This window comes from Hydra vulgaris, chromosome 08, assembly GCF_038396675.1.
Source record: "Hydra vulgaris chromosome 08, alternate assembly HydraT2T_AEP".
Taxonomy (NCBI): domain Eukaryota; kingdom Metazoa; phylum Cnidaria; class Hydrozoa; order Anthoathecata; family Hydridae; genus Hydra; species Hydra vulgaris.
In genome coordinates, this window is record NC_088927.1 from 38,630,080 (window position 1) to 38,657,500 (window position 27,421).

General features: G+C 29.1%; 1 protein-coding gene across 2 annotated transcripts in view; it reads right to left on the reverse strand.

The window, feature by feature from the left end:
- LOC100213767 (cilia- and flagella-associated protein 184) overlaps positions 1–27,421 on the reverse strand; it is a 69,692-nt gene that overhangs the window by 39,870 nt on the left and 2,401 nt on the right. For both annotated transcript variants that reach the window (XM_065803665.1, XM_065803664.1), the window contains exons 2-4: positions 14,567–14,795; positions 3,680–3,771; positions 3,222–3,305 (exon numbers count right to left, since the gene is read on the reverse strand). In XM_065803665.1, the coding sequence (XP_065659737.1) occupies positions 3,222–3,305; positions 3,680–3,771; positions 14,567–14,795 (405 nt within the window). The remainder of the gene's footprint in view (positions 1–3,221; positions 3,306–3,679; positions 3,772–14,566; positions 14,796–27,421) is intronic.

The window sequence follows — 27,421 nt, forward strand, 5'->3', positions numbered from 1 at the left end:
ATTGACAAAGCAAATCGAGTTAGACCGTTACTAAATAATAATTAGTGTCAAATTGCAGATGCTATTCTTTCTGCTCTAAATGAGCAACCTAATAATGAAAATAAACAGTCTAGATTTTTTTTTATGGATGGCCCTGCAGGTTGTAGTAAAACATTTACATACAATTGTTTAATCGCTGAAACCAGCAGTAAACATATTATAATTGCAACAGCTGCATGAACAGGAATAGCTGCAACTCTTTTAAAAAAAGGATGTACACTTCATGTTTAATTCAAACTTCCTGCGCTGATTTTGGAAAATAGCACATGCAATGTAACTCCAAATTCTATACACTGCCAATTCCTAAGGCAAGTTAGCCTGTATTTACTTGTTGAGGCATCCATGATACCCAAACATGCTTTAAATGCTATTGATAAGTTACTTCAAGATGTTTGCAACAACAAGTTTCCTTTTGGTGGTAAAGTTATTCTTATGGGTGGGAACTTTAGGCAAATACTTCCGCTTGTAAAGAGAGGGTAACCAGCTGATATTGTTGAAGCCTGTATAAAATGTTCTCAACATTGGCAATATGTTCAGCAATTTTCATTGACAGAAAATGAGGGTTCAGGTAGAAGAAGAGGAATTCTCTCAATGACTTTTAAAAGTTGGTAGCGAAACATTACCTTTAAAAACTTTAAAAACTTTCTTTCATGGGTGCATTAAAATTCCTGAGCAGTGCTTGCTTAGGGAAAATGAATTAATAGAAGACAAGATTTTTGGAGATGCAGAAGAAGATAATTATGCAAAATGTGCCATTGGCACCCACTAATGTAGATTTATTAGCAATAAATGAAGAAGTCTTAGACCGTTTACCAGGTGATTTAAAATTTATTTAAGTGCTAATACTATTGAAACAGATGATCTTAATGAAATCAATAATTTTCCTGTTGAGTTTTTAAACAATCTCATTCCATCAGGAATGCCTGTTCATTGCCTAAAACTAAAACTTGGTGCTGCTATAATGTTACTTAGAAACTTAGATCTTAAAGCTGGGACCCGATTGATGGTGCATGCTCTACAAAACAATTACATTGATGGGCAAGTTCTAAGAGGTATTTCAGTTGGAAAGAGGGTATTTGTACCTTGGGTTCAGTTACCACAATAACAAATTTACCTTTTACTCTCAAACATCATCAATTTCCTGTAAGATTAGCATACTCAATGGTCATAATTAAAAGTCAAGGTCAATCTTTTCAATAAATTTGATAATTATCTCAAAAACCCTCGCTTCTCACATGGTCAACTATATGTTGCATGTTCAAGAACAAAATTGTTCAATACCTTATTTTTTAAAATTGATGAACATTTATTACAAGGTATGTCATTTAATAAAAGCTACACAAACAATGTTGTATTTACCAATGTACTAAATCTATAAATAATTATTGTTTTACTATTAAACACCTCATTTTTTATAAATAATTTAACTGTAATTTATAGTTTTTGGTAAGTATTTTTATGTGTTATTTGATGCAGTAATGTGTTTTATTTATTATGTGTATATATGTGTTAAGATTATATTTTGTAATATATTTTGTAAGTGTTTATGTGTAACAAATGTGTAAATGACTGTTGTACATGAAGTTTTTCTATGTGTATTATGTGTTATAATGTTATGTGTTTATAGTTTGTAAGTGTTTATTATGTTGTTTCTATGGTTTCAAAGTGATGTGACTTGGCTTTATTTACGGCAAGAGTGTTGTCCTTGCTAGCCAAGCGGTGTACTGACATAAAACACATAATAGAGTCTGTTTGTAATCACAAAATGTGTACTTACAAGTATGTTATGCTGTTAGTAAATAAAATATTTACAATAAACTCTGGATAACTCAATAACCCTTAACAACTCGAACTAGTTTTAAAACTCCAGTTGAGCCTTTATTTATAGATTATACTCCCATTAACTCAAACATATTCTAATAAGCTAATTTTTTGGTGCCTTGGTGGTTTCAGCAACTCAGTGTTTACTGTAACATTTTGTGCTACTTGTTAATTTTGTGATGTTATTGTTGTGATGTTTTGCGTTGATAGACAACTTGGCTTACCTTCGTGTCGGTGTCTATCATTAAAAATGATTATTGGGTTTTTTCATTACTGAAACTGACTATATATAATCATTCACTAACAGCCAAGAATTTTTATATGGAAATTGTTTATACTTTTATTACCTTGGTGATTATTGATCTAGATAGTTCCATTCCCATTAAGTATTTTACCAATTTTCGGTACTAGCTACAGTAGTTTAATAATTTGCTAAAACCGGTGTGAAAAACAACTTGAAAGAATTTGTTTTGAGTTTATTGCAGAAAAGTTTCAAACTTTTCTGCAATAAACTCTCAACAAGTTTGTCAAACAAATAAAACTAACTTATATGACATAATTAGGATATGTGACCCATTTCTGTGTCTTCCGTTGCTTTCTAGAGAAATCTTAATGAGAGGCCTTTAAAAAATTAAACAATGAAAAATTTCATTACAACCTTAAACCTTAACAAATTTAATCACAGCCTCCAAAAACGAAGAAATGTTACTCAAATGTAATCTCTGTTAAAGATACTTTAGGTGTGTAAACAAAATTAAACTAAATAAGTATAGTTAATTGTTAACTAAAAGTTATGAATTTTATATTGATTTATTTTCTTCTGTTAACTAAGATTTATTGAAGTAAAGAAAGCAAATCAAGTATAGATATAGTCAGTTATGGAATGTAGTTATCAGCGTACCGGTTTAGACAGCGGTTTGTATAATAATTTTTTGTAATTTTATTTTTGAAAAAGTGTATCAGTATTTCTTATCTCAAGAAAAATATGTTTTTTGTTTCTCAAAAAGAAAAAATTTGTTTGTCAAATTTTATATATTTTTCTTTTTAAAATTATTAATTCGAATGGATATATTCTTTATAGAAGAATTTCTATAAAATCAAATCAAATCGATAGAGCTAACTTATTTGACATAACTAGGACTCGTGATCTATTTTCTGTGTCCCCTTTTGTATCTTAAATAAATTTTAATAAGAGAGTTTCAAAAAATTTAATTTATAAATTTTTTTGTTAAAACCTCATTAACACTTATTGCTTTTACCCAAGTGATTCTGGTTTTATTGTTTTTACAGCAAATTTAAAATCTTAGATTTGATATTTCTATATCTATAAAACTAAAAGAATTATTTAAAAAAAAAAAAACCTTTTTCTTTTGAAAGTATTCAGTGAGTTTATGTTGATATTGATTGTTAACTTTTTGAAGTTTAATTCTTTCTTCTGATATTTCCTATTAATAAACAATTATTAAATTTACAGGATTATTTATTGAATTGTTAAATGAAAAAAAATATAACAGTTAACTTAAAAGTTAAAAAAGCAACATGCATAGAAACTAAAAATTTACAACAGATGCATTAGAAAATAAAAGTTGCAAATAAAAAATGGATTGGAACATAAATGTTACAAATACAAGATTGGTCTGAAACATTAAAAATACAAATAATAGTGCATTGAAAGACAAAATTTACTAATACTAGATGTAAAATAGCATTGAAATAGAATGCAAGATGCATTTAAATATATGTATTGAAACCTAAAAGTTAAAAACACCAAATGCATTAAACTAAAATTTATGATGCATTAAAAAATCATAAATATTACTTTGTACTCTTTAATAAGTGATTCTCTATCATAACTTGAAACAACCTCTGGTACAATCACTTTTTCATTGACATTATCCTCATTTTGCAAATCTGATAAAAACAATCATACTGTTTAACAGCACATTTTATAATAATAGCCACATAAAAGAATATATAGGCTGTATAGACAAATATATATATATATATATATTTGTATATACAGCCCTCGGAATTAGAAAAAATGAGGTTAGAAATAAATTGCTGACCTTAAATTGTTAGAGGTCAAAATTGACACAGAGGGGTTACCATAAAATATAGAAACAAGGTTGGCAATTTTTTGCTGACTTAAAATACTTTAAGGTTGGCAATTAGGTTGGCATTGTCGAATGTCGACCCTAATTCCAAGCAATATATTTATGTATATATATATAAATGCAGCATAAGAAACACATGCATGACATCATACAAAAACTGGAAGTTGCGGGGGCTTGCCTGCTGCTGCAAAGGAGAGCTGCTACATTAACTGAGGGTTTGGCATGGTTAGCAATCTTTTCTTTAATTTTTCTTTGTTTTTTTTCTCCTTTTTTAATAAAATAAAAACACATTTTTACATTGAGGGCACAAAAATGATATTATGAAATTGCATCCTTAAATATGGATTGAGTGTATATATATATATATATATATATATATATATATATATATATATATATATATATATATATATATATATATATATAAATATATATATATATATCCTCAAGAAGTCAATGGAAAAAAACAAAATTTGTAAAAAACTTGCTCCCTGTCCTTTTTCCTATTTGTTTATGCATGCAAATGTATTAGGTAAAATTTTGGTTAAGTTTAAATATTGTGAGTTTTGACTCCAGCAAATGCCAAAATGTGATATTGTACATAAAATGTACAATATCACATTTATAATCAATTAGTAACAATTAGTAACATTTGTAATCAATTAGTGACAAAATGGCTGACTTCCTGTTGGTGTTTATGCGATTGGAAATCTTAATACCAGAAATGTAAATAACAGAAATGAACCAGAGTGCCAACTGTGCCATGACTCTGAGGAAGGATGATGATATCTAGCTAATATAAAAGCCCATATTAGAATTACCAGCTTGCAGAGTCCCCACAAAAGGAGATATAATTTGCTTATTCTTTTATTTGAAAGACTAATGAAGCACAAGAAGCACAACAGTTGTAATGTAGCAGACAAAGTTGTGATTGAAGTTCAGCAGCAGTGGGCTAAAACCGGCACTGAAATACAACATAAAGACAAGGTAAAAGCAAAGATTATTGATCTTTATGATAACTATAGGACATTGCAGAAGAAGAAAGGATGCAAATAAATCAAAGGAAAAAAAAGATTTTTAGTGAAGAGTTAAAACAGTACTTTTTCATAGAACAACAAGATACCAAGGCGAAAATAGAAGCTGACAGACTTTGTACCAAAAAAAAAGAAGCACAAATTCCTGAGTGTACTTCAAGCTCAAAAAAGGTGCATCTGGGTGCAGAACATGTAACCAAGTACAACTTGTTTTATATACTTCTGCCTTGCAGGATACGCTTTTTTGAGCAAAGGCTAGGAGATGTAAACTCTGACTTAATATACCCCTTGCCTTGGGGTCTTGGTTGAGTAAAAGCTAGAGATAATATCTTGATAAAAAAACTCATCTTAGTCAGACGTTAAATGCATCTGGCTACTGTCTTGTAGAAGGCCTCTTAAACAAAGACTTAAGGGGTAAAGAGATTCTATCTGTTGACCAGTTTTGCACCCCTTCTTTATCTATTAAGCTGGCGTAGATGTATTTATAACACATTGTTTCCAGTGTAGGTTGTTGATTGCTGAATCTTCTTAACTCAATGCATGGGTTTTGCTTGTGTATCTGTTTTTATGACTAGACAAAGTACGAAAAACTATAAAACTCATCGCTCTCCTTTATCACAAAACTGCACTCTTTTTTATGTTAATTCTGATCAAATTAACCAAGCCCTTTTTCTATATTCTTTAGCCAATATCACTGATGTTGGTGACTTTAATGTTCATCACACTGAATAGCTTGCTTCTAGTGTCATTGACTCTGCAGGTGTTAAGGCCCACAACTTTTGCCTTTGTCAATCTCAGACACAACTAGTCAATATTCCAACTTGCTTTCCAAACAATTCAAATCATTTACCTTCTCTGATCCTAGCTCAGTCTCTTCACATTCACTCTTTGGCGCTTCTGATCAGGGTTTGATCTCTCTAAAACTATTATTTCATTCTTCTTCATCATCAGAATTCACCTATTATCATACCTTTTACAACTACCTAAAAGCTGACTGGGACTCTTTCCATAACTTTCTTTGTGATAGCCCTTGGGTAGAAATCTTTCATCCTCCTGCAGACAAAATGTGCTTCTTATTTAACTTCTTAAATTCAGACTGGCATGGAATTTCTTATTTCCTCTCAGCAATTTCAAGTCAAGTCTTACTCTTCTCCATGGTTTTCCTCTCAATGTGTTATTGCAATTTCCAATCATAACCATTACTTTCTTATCAATTAAACAGATGTAAAATTACTATTTCTAAAACCATTGTAAAAAGGTTTTCTCTATTGCCCAAGGCTGCTATTCACAAAATCTTGCATTTCATCAAATTAGGTTCCAGAGACTTCTGGAGAATCTTTAACAGTGTCTATAGGAAGAGAAAATTTGTTATTCCTCATCTCTTGCATGGTTCAGATTTTGTTACCTCACCTAAAGACAAAGCTGAATTGTTTGCTAAGAACTATTCATCAATCTCATCTCATTAAAATGCTGAAATAATAAAGGAACATGCTTAAAAGTTAATAAAATAACTAGCTTTTATAAACCAGCTTTGGGTCCCAATATATCAAAACACCCCTGTCAAATTTTTTTTTTTTTTTGCTGTTAATATTTTTAGCTGCTAATTATCTTATTAGGCACAAAAAATCTAACTGGAAAAATAACTGAAACATATAGAACTTTAATTTTAAAGGTATATCAAATTTTCCATAAATTATTCAAAAAAAACTTGCAAATAGAATTCTGTAAAATATTAAGTTTAGTTTTAGACTCCTTAGAAGAAAAAAACAAAACAATTTTGTTATACTTAAGGAGGTCTTAATTATATGATAACTTACTTATTTGATCTTAACAACTGAAAAAAACATCCAGTATTGTTTTTATATAAAAACTGAATAAATGTGATATTGAAGTGCATTTGTTTTCAAAATTTAAACAAATTTACAATTTGATACATATAGATTGTATATATATAAATATATCTATAAAGAAAATTAACAATATCTATCAGTGTAAAACATTATACAACAGAAGGATTCTGAAAACGTTTGAATTATTTCTACATTAAAAACTTTTTTTTTTAACTGAAAATTAAGTAGGAAAGAAGAACTCTCTTTTTTTTATGAAATACTTTCATACTAAGTAATTCATCTTGTAATTACTAAGTAATTTATAGATGTGTCCTATTGGCTTAATGGTAAGTAACGTTACTAGAAAAACTGAAAGTCAAGTCAATGCTCCCTCAAAACTGTGTTATAAAACAAAGAAGGTTGAAAACATTGATAAAATTATGAGCTTGATAAAGGAAAAAATTCTATGTTCTGACAAAAGGACTAAAGCTCAACTTCTAACACTGGCACTCCCAAGTTGGTCAATATTAAAAGTACAAAATAACTTTGCAGTTACAGAATACCAAGCAAAAATGGGTAGATAAATTTTTAATAAAAAAAGATTGTTAGCTATCTCTCCGTTGTATAAAGGTAAAGTCTTACACAAATAAATAGAAGATTCTGATAAATTGTTTTATGATTCAAGTGATTTATATTGAACTATGCCTGAAAAAAAGCATTCAAAAGAACGTCCATAAACAAAAAAAACTGCTTTTGTGTAATTTAAAGAACTATATGTTTTATACAAAGAAAACAATCCAGAAATACAAATAAGTTGCTCAAAATTTGCTTCACTTAAACCAAAGTGGTGCATTTTGGTATACATTTTGTTTGTGTTTGTTCTTATCACCAAAATGTCATATTGCTGGTGGATGCCTTAAATATTGGACTATAGTACAGGCTCGTAGCAACTGGGGGGAAAACAAAGAATGCATGCTTGCGCAGTATGATAATTGTCCTGGTAAGGAACCCTTCACCAAATATTTGCATGAGATTTTTGGAGAATATGAAGATGATTTTGAGATACGCTACAAACTATGGCAAACTACTGATCATGCAACACTATTGAGTTTAACAGCAGAAGTTCCAACGTTTGTTGAACTATTAGTATCTTGCTTTAAAATGCTACAAGCTCATTCTTTTATTGCTCACTCACAATCACAGTACCTTAACCAAATAAAACAAAATATGGATCAATTAAACATTATCATTATTGACGACTTTGCTTAAAATTATGCTTTTGTAATCCAAGATGAAATACAAAGCTATCATTGGAACACCCAACAATGTTCTTTACATCCATTAGTGATATACTATAAAGATGATAAAGGTGTATTGAAACATATTTCTTATTGTTTTATAATCGACGACATTACATATGATATAACTTAAGTCTACAAAATATTCCAACTAATCATACCAATATTAAAAACAAAATTTTCCAATCTGTCCAAATTACATTTATTCACTGATGGTTGCGCAGGACAGTACATAAATTGTAAAAGCTTTTACAATCTATGCCAACTAGAGAGCGAATTTGCCCTTAGAGTTGAATGGAACTTTTTTGTATTGAGAAAATCAAGGTTGATAACTTCATTTACATAAAGGTATTGGACTTACAATTGCAATGTGAAGAATAAAAAAAAAGGTACACTGGTGTAACAACTCTACCTGGTACTCGTAGCTTTCATCAATTTATACATCTTGGAGATAACAGGTTTGGGGCAAAGAGGTGTAGTACAGACACTAATTATACAATAATCCACAATCTTAAAAAGAAACAAGATATATTTCAACCTGATACTATCACTTAGGAGGTTATGCAGCTGTGGTCTATGATGATAAGTGGTGGATTAGAATTGTAACTGAAACCAACCTAGAAGAGATTGATGCTAAAGTTAAGTTTCTCCACCCAAAAGGTCCATCAATCTATTCTAACTGGCCTGAAAGAGACGACTACTGTTTTATTCCCAACATCAACATATTGAAAAAACTATCTGTTTCACAAGCTTGCTCTAGTTCCAGTAGAAACTATGTGTTTGAAAATGCTGAAATAGAAGAAGTACAAGTAAAATGGCAATAATATTGTGAGGTATTGCAAACACAGTCAAAATAACTTACATCTTTGATACCTTTAAAAATCTTGTATATTTAAGTAATTTTTTAAATTACAATTAACTTATTTTTGTTTTATTTACAAATATTATTTGGGAATTTCTAGAAAAAGTGATGTATTTTTGAAATTAAAGTTCTATATGTTTCAGTTTTTTTTCCAGTTAAACTCTTTGGCCTAGTAAGATTATAAGCAGCTGAAAATATTAATAGCAGCAACAACAAAAAATTTGATGGGGGTGTTTTGAGATATTGAGACCCAAAGTTGGTTTATAAAAAATAGTTGTTTTATTAACTTTTAAGCATGTTCCTTTGATATTTCAGCATTTTAAGTACATTCATTACATTCAGCATCAAAAAAACATATTATATGTTTATTTTCATATTTTTGTCATTTTTATTTCTTATTTTTTTAAGGAAAACATTTTGTCAGAATGTTATGAAAACCGGGTCATTTTTGGAAACCAGGTAACCACTCGACATTTTTAGCTGAAATTTTGCATGCAATATTTTTTTATAATTAGGAATAAGGTGTCAAAATATAACACAAAAAGAAGACGCATGGTTCAATGGACTAGGTGATTTGATGTGGAATTACCCTAAAATGAAGGGAACTAAGAGCTTCTTGAGGAAGAAAATGGATTAAAAACAAAGCAAGTAAAACCTATTTTGAATAATTGGTAAATTCTCAGGTCAACAATCACGAAAGTACAGATAGCAGCTCCAGGGTTTATTATTTCCAAGACTTTTCCAGGACTTGCAAAAAAAAAATTATAAACTTCAGGACTTTTTTAAAGATAGCCCAAAATAACACAAAATAAACAACTAAATATAAATTAATATAGAAATCAAGTGTAAATTAAAGAAATACATTACAGCTACACAAAAATAGCTACATAACACTACAGCTACATAACTAAGTGTAAATTCAAAAAATATTTGACAAGGAACTATTTTTTATTTGAAAGGAAACTTTTAATGCAACTAATTTCAAAAACATCAGAATCATTTCAAAAACTCATACTATAAATACCGTTTTTCTTAACTAAACCATTCTCAATAACTAAGTGTACAAAAATATGCTTTAAAATTAAGCAGTGAATTTATCATTTTAATGAATCATCTTTTTTTCTATAACGTTTAAATCCTCGATTTCCTTTTGTTTTCCTCTACAGAGTTTCTTTTTTTCTTTTTTGATTCTTTCAAAAGAACAAAACTGCTTTGCTTTTTTGCATTTATGGCTAGCATATCAGACTGTTCTATCGAAGTGGTTATTTCACTTTGTAAGACTTTCTACACTTTGCTTTAACTATCTTTTTCTCATTGTCCAAAATTTTTTGTTTTAAATTCCTACTGTTACATTCTTTTTGTTCTCTTTCTGATTGCAAATACTCTTTATATCGACTTCTTGCTTGTTTTACATTTTGTAGCATTTCTTTATTAATTTTAATACTATCAAAGGATTCTTCAAAGGAAGACAAATTATCTTCAATAAGACATAAGGCAATAAGGGATTTTTTTTTAGGATTTTCGAGAAGAAGTTGTTTATTAATACTAAAACCACGCTCAATGGAAGATTGTCCATGTGAAAGTACAAAAACCATTTTAAAAATACTCCAAACATCTTGATAAGCTTTATTTGCTCCAATAAAGTCAGAGAAAAAATGATCAAGACTATCGTTTTTAATATCAAAATCTTGAAACGATTTTCCATTTGAGTCTATTATTTCTTAAAATTTAAAATATTGATTTTTCGCTAGTTTGACAGACTTTGGTGACAAACAGCCATAATTAACTAACTTTTGCAACAGAATTGAAAAATTATTGATACAAGTATTCTTCTTATTCAGATTTGAAATGAAATTTGGGTTAGATACTGCAGTGCGTACTATGACAAACTTCAAAGGAGACTTCTAAAGGAGGCGTGTAAACAGACCAGCTAAAAACTGGCCTGCCTCTTTTTCAAATATTACCACTCTTTGGTCACTGTAACTTAAATTAGCTTCACCTAGTTTTAACCGAGCAGCAAAACCAATATCAACTTCATTTATAGGCTTTCTAATATTTTTATCCATTAAATTTATTTGAAGCTGCTGGTATAGATTGCTACACTTATTTAAAACATCTTTTAGTATGATTCTCTTTAGAAAATTGTCAACTATTTCACCAAGTATAATAGCCATAAATGGAACCATAGGTTTGTCTGTTTGAAAGCATCTCAAAAAACTGAAGTTTATCTGGCAAAACAGGACCACGAACCATGGCTTTCAGTCTCCGCCAACTTTTATTTTTTGAATCAGGTTGTTTGCTTTTCTTAAGACTACTGAAATACATTACTTTTTGTATCCATCAAGTAGTGATTCAGCCTTTTGAGCACATTTTCATTTTCACACCATTTATGCCAACAAAACTGCATTGTTTTCTTAGGCTGCTCTTCTACTAGGAGAGTCATGTAGAAATTGCCACATTGCTTTTAATATATTATTAAGATCCCAGTCATTTGCTTTTGCTCCCTTTAAAACTGCCATGAATGATATGGAGGCAACAGGCTCCAATATCTATAAGAGGATCAAGTTCCTCTGTTCTTTTAAATAATCAAGAAAAAGCTAATTTACATTTGGCCCAACTGATGACATTTAAAGAATCTTTGTTTATTTATCTATATCAGAAATTCAGTTTAGGAATGTTTGCATAACATCATGTGCTGTTGAGCACCCCATGAACTTTGAATTAAGATAAGGTGTTTTAACCATACTTGTATTGTTATTCCAAAATCTTACTAAAAGATCCATTTGACCTTTCTGAAAAACTTGGTTCATGGATTCATCAAATGAAACAACGTAATAAACGTAATATAACTGGCCTTGGTGGGTCTACATTGAAACAACTTGGCAATATCACTCTCTGGAATGTTTTACTAAATTTTAAATAAATATTTACCAGAATCAGTTGAAGTATTCATTGAATATTTAAAATACACAGTATTAAGGACCCAACGAACTTGAGCTTCAAGTGTAGATGAATTTATTAGTATTTTATTAATTTTTTTTTTGGTGTTTTGCTTTAATTGAGCATTCTGACATATACTCATTAACTTGAACAGTGTTAGGAACAGTTGGCATCAATGACTTGATATTGCTAGCAGAAGTAGATCTCTATGTGCTTTTTACCTTTCATGTGTGAAGTTAAAGCAGCTTCTCTCATTTTAGCAATAATAATGGCTTTAGCACAATAACTGCAAATCACAACAGTTTCTGTTTTTTTACATAACCAATGTTTATATATTACTTCAACAAGCCATTTTTCTTAAAAAATACATTTACTTTTAGGCATTTTCTAACTATTTTATCTGGAAACAAAAAAACGTAAACATTTTAGGAGCCAAAAAGAATTTAGAATCTCTAATATTTCATACTTTTAAAAATTATTCAAAACTATTCAACAATGCAATAATTAAATACTAATTGAAAAAGTATATATAAACTGTCTATATAATTATGATTTATGGAAACTATGATGATATCTTTCAAATAATATTTTTAAAACAACTTAACTATGCCTTATTGTGGATGTGTAAGTATTTTCAAGAATCTTTAAAGTACAAATTTCAAAAACAATATAAGAATCAGATTTTCCATAAAAATTATACATTAGAGCAATTATATTACTATAATTTAATATAATTTGTATTGTAGTTGTATTGTTGTTGTATTGTTTTTCTACACTTAAAAACAAACAACAAAATATAAAATATTATCCCATTTTCCAGGACTATTCCAGGATTTACAGAATAATCAAAAAAGTCCAGGACTTTCCGGGACCACTTTCAAATTCCAGGACTTTCCAGGATCGGTGGGAACCCTGAGTTCTGTTAATTTACCAGAAGACGAAGAATTTGAATGTCTTGTAAAAGAGAAGAGTTTCATAAGTGTGGCAAAGAAGAAAGACATGGTAACACTTCATATTCTAAAACACCCATTAAAGAGTGCAAAAATATCTGCAATGACCAATAGGTTGAATTAATCAGCTGGTCAGAAAATAGCATTGATGGCTGCAGTTATATCAAAGAGTGGCGCTGATTTGAAAAGTATGACACTGTCAAAGTCAAGTACCAGAAGAGCAGAGAAGGAAATCTAACAGAAACGACTTTTCATACAAAACCATCATTTACTGCACTAAAGTACGCCACACTTCAGTAGTATAAAAAAATTACACCTAGAGACAATGAGACTTGCCACTCTCATAGAAGGAAAACTGCTTGGTGTTCCTGTCATAACTGATGGCACTTGGAAGACCAAGGCAACATTGATTGACATACAAAATGCTTATATTTTTTAATGATTACTTGATTACTTGAATAATTTAAAAAACAATAAAATTTTTGGACATTTTCATACTTTTCATTGGCTTAGTGGCATAAATGAATTAAAGTATAAAAAATTTTTTAAATGTTTCCCATTTAATATTTATAAAAATAATGATTAAAAATGTAATAAAGAGTTTTATGATTTATTAATAGCATTTTTTAATGTGCTTTATATTAAAAAAAGTTTTACATTGAAACATACTGCTAAAACATTTTTTATACAATATTTTGATATGATATTATATATAGATATAAATATTATATTTTAGTTATAATTTTTAAAGTATGAATATTCTTATTTTAGCCACAAATAATTTTCATATTCTAAAAATTATATTTGAGTTGGTGTTATAAATTTTTTTTAATTTACTATTATAAAAACATTAGATTTTATGTAAACAAAAAAGTTTTTTTATAAATTTATTTTGATCTAATTTTCTTTATTAATATATTATCTAAATATTTGAAACATTTTTAAAATTGATTTAAACACGTGAACTTTTTATTTATTATTTGAATTTCACACATAGGAACAGACACAAACAGTCACAGACTAACCTAAAATAGTACCTCATGCCCTGAGTTGGCAGTGGTCACATTTGAACTAGTATAGCCAAAAAGTCTAGGTTTTAACATTTAATTTGACATACTAACTAGCTGAGTTATAGAGCCATAATAAACAATTAAAAAGTTTTTTTGAATTAATTTTTTTAATACTTTATGTATACTATTTTAACTATTTTTATTTATTTATACTACTTTCATTCTTTTAAACAAATGTTCTTTAAAATAATAGATCGATTTCATTCTAACTAAAAATTTTTATTCTACTAAAAAAAAATAGTTTCAGGATGCCAATTAAACTACATTATTATACTGCAGTTATTAATTTAATCATTAAATTTTTTTCTGTCTAAAAATCCTAAGAACAATTTTCTTTACAAAAAAAAAAAAAATTACATTAATTTTTTAATTCATTTTTATAATAAAATTGATCTAGTTATTTTAATGCTATTGTTTTTTATTACACAATTATTGTTACTATTGTTATTTTTTATTACACAATGTAATAAGTTAAACTTAAATGACATTAGTTTTAGGCTAAAATTAAACTCAATCTATTTTAAAAAATTTATTAAATTTAATTATAACCTTATTATAAATGAAAAACATATTGGACAAAATAAAAAAATTCTTTATTGGTATAAATACTTTTAATTTCTTCAAACCCTTCATGATCATGATTATTTTCTTGGTCTTCTAATATAATACTGTCATTTTTTTCAGGTGTTAAACTTTTATTTGATAAATAGCTGGATTGAGATAGTATGTCTAAGACATTATTAGACAATTCAGAGGTTAGTAGAATATCTGTTTGATCAGTCACAAGGTTCACATCAGTCACAGGCTCAACAGTATTTACCAAAATTCTTAATTCTTCCTTAAAAAAAATTAGTTTCTTTGCATTATAAAAATAGTAAATAATAAAAATTTTATAATTTTTTATAATTAACATGTAATATTTTGTGAAATATGAAACAACTAGTAACTACGACTAAGTACACAATAAAAACTGTACACAATTTCAATATCAGGTTTATTATGCTCTTCTCAAATAATTAAGGAACATAATGTAAAATGATTTTAAATATTTGTAGGCCTGAAATCCAGCGTTTTTTTACCTGAAGTTAGGATTTTACATAACCAAGACATAACGTATTAAATAAAGATATGTAATATTTTGACCTAATGAGACGTAACCTGTGATATCTTTCTAATTTTATGATATTTTTTCTTAATTAGATATCTATATATGATATATTTAGGTTACGTTACACCTCAATTGGTTACACTTAAAATAAAATAATGAGACAAAACATTGCAAATTGAAACATTTTTTTTTCGTTTTTAGACTTTAGATGAGATATTAGAAGTTTGTAAGTTAAAGATTCATAGACTTGGCTAATAAGAGGAAGAAAAATAATTGGACAATAGTTAGAAGGGTCAAAGTGATCACAAGAGTTTTTAAATATTGGAATCATAGATGTCAATTTCCAGCAGGATAGAAAACAGTATTCAGTTTTTAAATATTGGAATCATAGATGTCAATTTCCAGCAGAATAGAAAACAATGTTCAGTTAGGCAATTGTTAACGGCTTAGTGATGAAGAGAGTTCTGGAGAAAACTTCTAATTTATCTAATTGGTAATGATTTTCCATTAATAAGTCTCTAGAGCCTAATTTCTAATATATAACACAAGACTTAGTACTATGAGAATAATGGACCTTATCACCAGACAACAAATTTTAGTATTGCTTTCTTCCAATGATAAAAAGATTTTTCTTTTTTTGCTCTCTAGAAAGTTGTTTTTATGAAAAGATGAGAAAAATTATTATAATTAGAAATACCACTGACAAAAAGGAATAAAGTCTTCCATGCATGCCTAAATATATATATAGATATATATAGATATATATATATAATATATATATATATATATATATATATATATATATATACATATATATATATATATATATATATATATATATATATATATATATATATATATATATATATATATATATATATATATATATATATATATATATATATATATATATATATATGATCTATTTATATAGATATAGAGATGCCATGTCAAAGACAGAAGAATTTAAATTCGAAAGATAACTTAAATGGGGTTCCCACTATTAAAACTGGGGCTAAAATTAAGGATTTTAAGGAGATTTAAGGAGATATTTTCCTAATATTTAAGGAGATTCGGTTGCGAAAAACAATGTTTTAATGGGAAAAGTAAGGAGAATTAAGGAGAAAACAATTATATTAAAAACACAACCTTTCTTTTTTCAATAGATTTTAAGTATTTAAGATATATATATATATCATCGCCAACATATGAGTATATCATCGTCGTCAACATATAAGTTCATTTTTTATCCAACAAGTATCTTTTTTTTAACATATAGCTTCTCTAGTAACTCTTATTTTTCGCAAGCGGCTTTTTTTAATGCATTAGATGATATATCAGCTTTAATGTCATCTAAATAGAAAAGGAATCATTAAATTATGACATTACATTTAGCGAGTAACCAGTGAAGACAAAGGGCTTTTCTCAATAATATGAGTACACTATTGAGACAAGAAAATCACATATTTCCTTTTGAACTTGTCAATTTGAACATCAGTAATCTTTCTCTAACTCTTGAGTTGCTGTAAATAATACTTCAATGAAAAACTAGCATCAATCTTGCTGGTTGAAAGCCGGTTTGCGCAATTAAACAAATCTATTTTTAACTAAGACGTTGTAGTTTTGTCATTTAAAAGAAACATCTAATCGAATGAACATCGCATAAAAGTTGCGTAGTAGTTCTTCAAGTGTCACCACCAGAAAAGGAGTCATTGGTTTATCAGTTGGAAAAGAAACTAGAAGAAAAAAAATAGCAAGATTGAAAATAATATTTTGAGATTTTTTCTCAAAACTTTAAAAATAATATGAAAAGAATATCTCAGAATATTTCTATACTTTTGTAATAAAACAAAATATATTACATAAAAAGCAACAAAATTGTATCTGGATCAAATATTACCTACCAAGGAATGTATTGCCACTAACTTATTCAATAAACTTCAACTTTAAAGGAACTAAAACTTTATTTGTTCGAGCACTTAAATGTTCAAAATTGGTGTTTTGCCCTGATTTACCAAGTCCAGGTTGCTTACGCTTTGGTAAAGACTTCCAGGAGTCAACAACTAAGACTACTTTTGACCAAACCTCTATTGCTTTCTTGGCAAAACTTTGATTTTCAGCCCCTTGAGAGCCACAAAATATATAAGGAAAATCTGAACTTGTTGCTTCAGCTATTCTTTGATAATCACTTCCTCCTGATGGACTTAAATGAAATATTTGGTACCTTGAAGACATTAACTTCTTTAAGTTCTAATCTGTAGCTTTAGCACCAATTTGTAAGGATGCATTGATAGTATGTAAACCACAGGCAATATCAATGAGTGTACTTAACTCATTGTTATGACATTCTTTGTTGAGCATTTCCAAAAACAGATTATTTACATTAGGGCCATCCATAGAAACCTGTAACTTTTTCTCAGCATTTAAACCAGTTATGCAGGATTTAAACATATTTAGAATATCTGGGGCTGCAGCTTATACCATGAACTCTGAAGTACAATATCTTGTACAAACAGTATTCCTCTCCAATTCCTCAATCCAATAGCGCACATGTAAGTCCATTGGACCTTTTTTTTACAACTTTATTGTAAGACTCATCAAAAAGAAATACAAAGTTATCCAGCAGGTTAAGATCTTTTGTCAAAAATTTTTTTAAATACACACACACACACAGATATATATATATATATATATATATATATATATATATATATATATATATATATATATATATATAAAGCTTTAAATAAAAAAGAGGGTCAATAAAAACTCATCCCTTATAGCATGGTGTTCACTTGTAAAGGAAACAAAATAAAATTATTTAAAGAAAGTGAAAGTTAAATACAAAAAGCCAAAAAAAACCATTAAAAAACTTATTGTTAACAAATTGTTTAGCTCACAACCCTATTTCTTGTTCCAATCATGAAAATAATGATCTATACAAAATCTTAGCGTAACGGACAACTGTAAGTCGACCCTTATCGTCCACGAAGTCTCAAAATTTTTGCCCTGAGAGTTGTTTTTGAAGTGAAAAGTTTAAAAATTGTTTTCATAACTGTTTGTGCTGCTCGTGTAAAGTGACTTTTGGACTGTCTTCTTTTTAGAAAGTAAAATGGCAATGTTCGTCTGGGAGTTCGTCACAGAAGTTAAGAAAAGATTTTCATGTCTGTCTTGTTGGGTACATTTCAAATCAAATCGTCGGAGCCAAATTGCCTTCGAAACAGCAAGTTTTACGTGTTTTCTTCTACAATGTAAGAGTTGTAAAGCTTACAACAAAGGAAAGTGCAATACTGGTGATTCAAAAAGTTTCCATTTTTTGGCAAAAAGCACGAATTCCTACTAAAAGAACTGACCACTGTGTTGAGAAGTTACTGAAATTGTATGATAAATTGAAAGGCTTACAAAAGAATTTGTCGAGAGGTGCAGGCAAAGAAAAAGAAAAAAGAGATATCTTTGTAGACAATATGGAGGATCTGTTTGACATAGCTCATTCAGAAGCTTTGGAACAGATGAAAAATAAAGAGGATAAGAATTTCTTAATCCTTCAGCGCCAAAAAGGGTGACCAGGGTCTATGCTTGGTGTGGATCACAAACTAAAACACAAGGAAGAAAGGGTACTGAAGCACACTGCAATGGAAACTGCCAGGAGAAAAAGAACTTATGAAGAAATGGAACAACATTTTGGTACTCATGTATTTGGTACTCATGGTACAAGACACTCAAGAATTCAGCAAAACTTTAACCTAAATGATTGCCAAGAATTAGTGCTACACTGGGATGGAAAACTGCTCCCAGCACTCACTGGTGTTGAAAAGGTAGATAGACTGGCAAAAATATAAACTTTTCAAGGCAAGGAGCAATTGTTGGGAGTCCCTGAAATCCAAACATCTTCAGGTGAAGAGCAAGCTATAGCTGCTTATTAAGCTGTGGAGAAGTGGGGTTTAACCAACAAAATTCAGGCAATTTGTTGTGATACGACAGCAAGCAACACAGGTCGAGTAAATGGTGCCTGTACAAACCTAGAAAAATTGTTCAATCGTGACCTATTGTACCTCCCTTGCTATCACCACATTTTTGAGTTAGTTATGAGGAGCTGTTTCGAGTCACTGATGGGTGCAACTTATTCTCCGGACATGGCGCTTTTCAAAAGATTTAGAGAAGCCTGGACAAAACTTGACAAGAACGTTTATATAACTGGTAGTAATGGAGTGCCTGATGATGTCCACTCTACCATTCTTGGATTTGTTTAACACTACCTTTCTACACAAAAACAGCAGAGAAATGATTACCAAGAATTGTTGGAGTTAACAATGATCTTTCTTGGTGGCATTCCGAAGAACAGAATATTGTTTCATATACCAGGAGCTGTAAGTCATGCTAGACGGATGGCAAAGGCATTTTATGCATTCAAGATATACCTGTTTCAAAATCAATTTCAGTTATCACATACGAAGAAGAACTCTTTAAGAAGAATATGTATGTTCCTTGCTCGAGTGTACATTCAAGCTTGGCTTCTATCATCAAAAGCAATTACAGCACCATATCATGATTTCCTATTCATGTGCCAACTGATTAATTATCGAGACATAGATCCACAAGTCAGTAAGGCTTGTGGATCTATGTCTCGAGGAACCTCTGGTACTTAGTTCCTGAAACTCTTGCCTTTTTAATGACAATGTTCTACCAGCAGTTAAGGCAAATATGGTTTAAGTTTTGACAGTGTTCCACCAGTAGTAAAGGCAAATATGGTTCAAGTTTTGCTCGACAAAGATGAAGAAGCGAAGGAAGAAAAAAATCAAGTCAAGAGATACATTCTTCCCGAAAAAGACTTTTTTTCCTTTCCAAACATCGAGTTTCTATCTCTGTTAACTCCTGGTATAAAAACATTCTTCAACAGATTTTCTGTCAGCACCCATTTTCTGAACAAAGACCCTTCAGTATGGAAGAATGATCCTGGTTACAAAAGTGGAATTGAAAAACTTTAGAAAATAGTGGTTGTGAATGATGTTGCGGAAAGAGGAGTCAAACTCATTCAGGACTATAATAACATTCTCACGAAAGACGAAACTGAGAAACAATTTGTTATACAGATCGTTGCCGGAGACCATAAAAAGTACCCAACTGCTATTAAATCCTGTCTTATGAATCAGTAATGTCAAGGTTCATTGGTTCACATTATGTTTTCATTCTATAGACGTTATTATTGTACATGAAAAGGCTTTTGCCTCATAGCTTTTTGATGTAGTAAATAAGAACATGGTCAATATAGGCAAGAGTATGTCGCATTTGAACGGAATTAATCATTATGGATATTATGTTCAAACTTAAAGGCGTATGAGGGTCACCTTGCAGTTGTTCGATTGAGCTGAAGTTTTGCACAGTTTCTTATTTGGTTGATTGGAACAGGATCAGGGATTAAAAGGTACAACATTTTCACTTTCGAAAATTTCAATACAGCAAAGGGCCATCCTAATATACATATATGTATATGTATATATGTATATATATATATATATATATATATATATATATATATATATATATATATATATATATATATATATATATATATATATATATATATATATATATATATATATATATATATATATATATATATATATATATATATATATATATATATAACAAAAGTATAGGATTTTAACTCATCAAAGAAATAACTATACACTTCTCTATAGATAAGTATAATTCATTTGCTTTAATAAAATTTCTTACATGATAAAAAAAAAAAGAAAGTAAGGAGAAATTAAGGAGAGCAGTCAAATTTTAACTTTTTTTAAGGTTATTTAAGGACTTTTAAGGAGTTGTTTTTTTTTAAGGATATTTAAGGTTTTTAAGGAGGAGTGGGAACCCTGTTAAAAAAAAGAAAGTTTTTGCACTGGATGTTAAAATGTGCAAACTATACATTTAATTGGTTTCAACTAATTAATGTATTTGATAACTAATACCGAAACAAAAGAAAGGTTGACATTTTATATACATTTTTGCTTGTGGGTTTATAAAAACTCTTGAAGTCTTACACTTGTATTATTGACAAATGTAACGTAACAAAATCTAGATATGAGACGTAGTTAAAATATGTCCCAAATATAGATTTTTTTAACATTACGTTGTCACAGTTTACACTTTTAAAAAAATGCACTTTAATAAGTTAAAAAAAACAAACAATTGAGACTTTACTTTGAAAATTGAAACTTTATTACTTTTTTTTGTGACAAATTAGTAACAAAGAAAAATAAAGTAACTAATTAAGACAAATCTATTTTACAATAAAATTAAACGATGATATATCATTGACGAACCCATTGTTAAATACCGTAACTCGTTAATAAATAAATAAAAAATTGTTTTATCAACTACATTATTTATTAACAATATTGTAAACGCATTAATATGTTTGTTACAACTATTCTTATTAAAAAGACTTTTTAAAGTAAATATAAAACTTTTAAAGCTTTAAAAGTTATCTAACATGAAACAAATAAAAAGTATGTTTAAAAGTAAAAGTAACTTAAGGTACTTGAGCAAGCTAAGGTACTTAAGCAATCTAATTATTTGTTTTATAATCTTTTAAAATGTAACTAATTGAGATGTAACGTAAAACATTTAAGAATTGAAACGTAATTAAATATGTAACAAATATAAATTTTTTTACATTACATTACATCTTTTTTTTTTTTCACTTTTTATATTAGAGATCTATTTTAGCTACATCTCAAATCTAGATTTAGTTAGGTTACATTTCGTCTCAACTGGTTACACTTTAAGTTAAAAAAACAAACAATTGAGATATAACATTGCTAATCAAAACTTTTTTTTTCTTGTTATAAAGTAAGCAATTAGGACAAAGCTTTTTTACAGAAAAAATAAAAGATGATAATTTCATATACATATATTTATATCCCCAATAATATTTTTAAATTGCATTACATCTCAATCGGTTACAATTGGTATCATTCTCTAGTAATTAATTAAATATTAAGTAAATAAACTTCAATTGGCTACATTCTCAAACTACAATCGGCTACATTCTCTAGGAATTATTTAAATATTAAGTGAATAAATTTGATAATGCAGTAAATGTTTGTTTATTATTGCCATATTGCTAACTGTCATCTTTTATTATACTTTTATTGTAAAATAGCTTCGTCTCAATTGGTTATTTTGTCACAAAAAAAAGTTTCAATTATTTTTAACTTTTTAAAGTGTAACCAATTGAGACATAACAATTTGTTACTAAATTGTCACCAAAAAAAAATAATAAAGTTTTAATTCGCAAAATACAATATTTTTTTTACCTATTCTAACATGCAGTGCGATATCTTTCTTTAGGCAATCTTTATAACTCGACTTCCGCCTATCACTAAGTCAGAACATTTTATCTATCTATTTATAGATGTATATATATATATATCTAATAAAGAAAAAAAAATCAGAAAGATACCACAGGTGACAATGTTACGCCTTATTAGTTATGACATAAACATTTGACATATTGCATAACTTATTGTTATGCAATATGTTGGGCCTCGGTTACGTAAAAATAACAAACATTTTACATGTAATGTTACCCTACAATGTTATGTATTGTTATGTAAAATTTTCATCTGGGTTATGTAAAAATAACGGACATTTTGCACATAATGTAACATTTATATGTGTATATATATACTTATATATACATATATATGTTTATATATATATATATATATTTATATACAATCCACTAAAACCTGCCTCGTGCCTTTGTAGGATTCCCTTTTTTAAGTAAAAACCTAAAAAAAAAACTATGACTTAAAATAACCCCAGAGAAAACAATTATCAGCGCAACTGTGCTAATTCTTATAATTATTATTATCCTTGTTGAGTTTAATTATGTGTATACTTAACTAACCTGTTTGTATATTTTAGTTTACATATTATTATATGAATAATAAAGCCTTCTATGTTGGCTTAGAATTAATTATAAACTATTAAATTACTACACTACAATTTATTCTTCATATTTTAATGGATAATTATCTAAGACCAGAACAATTTGACAGCAATCCCAATTCTGCATCAGCTTCTAAAGAATGGTCACACTGGTTTAGAACTTTTACAAACTTCATAAAAACTATACTAACAGAAGATAAATTAGATATCCTCATTAACTATTTATCTCCTTCCATGTTCAACTATATTGCTGACATTGAACCACTTGATGGCGCTATAGAAATCCTAGAAAACTTATTTGTAAAACCTAAAAATGAATTATTTTCCAGACATCAGTTAGCTTCACGTAAACAATCATCCAGAGAATCTATTGATGAGTTTTTGCAGGCCTTACGTACACTCAGTAAAGATTGCAACTTTAAACAGGTTTCTGCTTCAGAACATTGTGAAGAATACATTTGTGATTCATTTATAAGTGGTCTAAGCTCTCATCATATTCGCAACTACTAGAAAACTCTACTCTTAAACTTACTGAAGCCTATAATCAAGCTTGTTCATTGGAAAACGCTCAAAGAAATAACGAAATGTATTCACATACAGAGTATAGTAATGTTGCTACAATTAATAAACATTCTGAATGTATTACTGAGCTTGCTTCAGTTTCTACTAAGCCTAGAGGACTTTGTTATTTCTGTGGAAGTAAACATCACCCTCAATAATCATTTCCTGCCAGAGATGCAGAATGTAACAATTGTGGTAAAAAAGGACATTTCAAGAAAGTATGCAAATCATCAAAGTACTTTGTCACGTCTGCTGCTGCTAACTCTCATGTACCAAGTTTAGCCTCAATTACTTGCTCTTCTATCAACTCACCCAACTCGATTGTTTATATCTTTATTGCTAGGGCCAAGGTAAGAGCACTTCTTGACACTGGAAGCTCTGACACATTTACAAGCAAATCATTATGTGACTCTTTAAAACTTAATATACTCCTTTCTAATAAAAGAGTGAAAAGTATTATTCTGCCTTTGAGTCCAATGGACATCTTTCCAATTTAAAAGAATTCCTTTTGGCCTCACTAATGCTGTTGCACAATTTCAAATAATCATGGATAAGTTTATTCAAGAAAACAAATTAGAACACACCTTTGTATATCTAGATAACTTGGTTGTATGTGGTACATCTGAAAATAAACATGATTTCAATTTAGAAAAATTTCTTGAAGCTTCTAAGAAAGCAAAGTTCAATTTCAATGAAGAAAAGTCTATATTGTCTACTTCATGTATAACCTTCCTAGGTTTTATTATAAAAAGTGGCTCTTTTTCCCCTGATCCAGATCGCTTAAAGCCATTAATTGAAATGCCTGCTCCTACTGATAGTGCTTCTCTCCATCGAATCCTTGGTATGTTCTCATACTATTCCCAGTATATCAAACATTTTTCTGACAAAATTCATCCTTTATCTCTAACTTCTACCATTCCACTGCCAACTATAAAACTTATTCACCGTGAAGCTGTTAAATGTTTCAATGAAATAAAAGAACTAATCTCTCAATCAGCTCTACAAGCTAATGATGAAAGTATATTATTTGAGGTAGAAACAAATGCCTCCAATTTTGCTATAGCTGCTTCCCTTAATCAGGCTAGAAGACCAGTTGCATTATTTTCTCGCAAACTTTCAACTACCGAAAAAAAAACATTCTTCTGTTGAGAAAGAAGCTTATGCTATTGTTGAATCACTTCGAAAATGGAAACACAACCTTGTTGGTCAGCATTTTACTCTAGTCACTGAACAGGGCTCTGTCTCTTTCATGTTTGATAATAACAAGAATGGAAAAATTAAGAATGACAAGATTCTGAGATGGAGGATAGAACTTTCTTCATACAGCTATAATATAGCTTATCGTCATGGACGTAAAAATTTTGTTGCTGATGCCCTCTCTAGATCATGTTGCTCTATGACTATAAATGGACTCTCAATTAAATTAACTACATGAATCTCTTTGCCACCCTGGAATTACCAAAATGTATCATTTTATAAAATTGAAAAATCTGCCTTTTTTAATTGATGATGTAAAAAAAAACATTTCTTTGTGTCAAATTTGTGCTGAATTAAAACCTAAATATTATGAGGGCAATTTTAACCACACCTTAATAAAATCTACTCAACCTTTTGAGCGACTAAGTATGGATTTTAAAGGACCTATTCCATCTTCATCTAGCAACAAATATTTTTTTAACAGTTGTTGATGCGTTTTCAAGATTTCCCTTTGTATTTCCGTGTCATGATATCTCTACTTCAACCGTAATTAAATGTTTAACTCAACTTTTCACTTTATTTGGTATATACATTCAGATCAAGACACTTGCTTCATGTCTACAGAGCTCCGCAATTTTCTTAACTCTCAAAGTGTCAACCTGAGTAGAACTACTCCTTATAATCCTCAGGGCAATGGTCAGTGTGAAAGATACAATGGCATAATTTTTGAAAGGAACTTCGCTTGTTCTCAAATCAAAGAATTTAGCTACGATGAACTGGGAACATGTTTTACCCGATGTTCTTCATTCAATGCGTTCCTTACTTTGCACTTCTATTAACGCTACACCTCATGAATGATTATTTAGATTCAGTCAACGTTCTTCTAATGGATACTCTGTTCCTACATGGTTAACTAAGTTAAAACTTTTCTACTCTCTCTCCAACAAATCGTAATGGAATTTCTATTGAAGAATCAGTCCCTTGTTGTCCAGGAAGATCCCGGAATCCTCCTAAATATTTCAATAACTATATTTGAACAATTTAAATTTATTTACTTATTTTGTTTATTTAGTATGGTAGAAAGTGCTGATTCTTATAATTATTATTATGCTTGTTGAGCTTAATTATGTGTATAATAAAACTAACCTGTTTGTATATTTTAGTTTACATATAATTATATGAAGAATAAAGCTTTTTATGTTAGCTTAGAATTAATTATAGACTATTAAATTCACTACACTACAGCAACAAATTCCTCATTGTAATCTTTTTTAGCATCCTTGCTTAGGCCTTGATAAAGGCAAATGCCCTGCCAGACAGGAACAAGGGCAGTACCACATGTAAATGACCAACTTTTTGAAATTTCGGTTTGAGTTTTAATTTATAGAAACACTTGGGAAATTCACCAAAATAGTTTGTTGGGGGTTGTGTGCTTGGATTATGAGTGTATAAACATAACAAGCAAGTATGTTGGGAATGTGACTACCAGCTCAAAACTCCCGAAGAAAGGATTACATATCCGCAAATCTTTTCTTGGTGTGAAAGTTAAGCAAATATTTTCTGATAGGAAATTGGTTGTATCTTTTGTGCAGATATCTAAAACGAGTGGCAAGCAGTTGCAAGTGAGACTCCCCCCCCCTTCCTCCATGAATGAACATTTAACAAAATTAGTAAGCAGCCTAAAGGAAAGAATCAGCAAAAAAGACCCTGCTTATGAATCATGGAATGTCAAAAACATTTCTAAAACAACTGTGTGGTTCGATGCAAGCAGTTTAGCTATTAGCACAGTTCTGAAAATGGCTGGAGAAATAATCAAAGGTTTTTTATGGCTAAGAAAACAAGATAATACATTATCTAGAGGTGTACCGGATGTAACTTTTTACATATCTGGATGGTTACCAGATATACCGGATATACATTTCCATACCGCATATATTGAATTTCAGAATTTAACTTGTTTTTTACATACATTATCAGTAATAGTGGCAATCAGCATAATAATTAAAAATTAAATCTTGCTTCTTAAAAAATAGATATTATATGTGTATTGTAATATTTTTTCTCTGCAACAGTGAAAAACTATTATTTTAATTATCATTAAAGATAATTAAATAACATGTTTTGTTATAAATGAAAATAAGTGAAATATTTTTAAATATATAACATATTTATATGTTTTTAAACAAATATGAACTAAAAACATAGCATTTTCTTAGAAAATGGCAATTATCAATTTATTAGCAATCAAATAGGGAAAGTGCAAAATAATGTGTAAATCAAAAAAAAGTTAAATTTGAATTAAATTTTGCATATAAAAAGTTAAATTTAAATTAAATCTGTCTGCATATTTGATCATCTGTTTTTATTTTTGTTCCAAAGTTAATTAAAATTTATAAGTTATGATTTAAAACCTTGATATATTTAACTTAAGTATAAGATAGGGTAATGAAATATTTATCAAGTAATTTCCCTCCCATTTGGGGAAGTTGTTAAGATAAATTTTTTAGATTATTTTTGTTCCCAGGCTCTAATTACAATGGTTTTTTGATGCAAAACATTCTCATTCTATACAAGCATAAACATGCTTAAGTTTGGAGTTTGCGCAAAGCTTGATAACGTCATATCTAAGACTTTTTAAAACA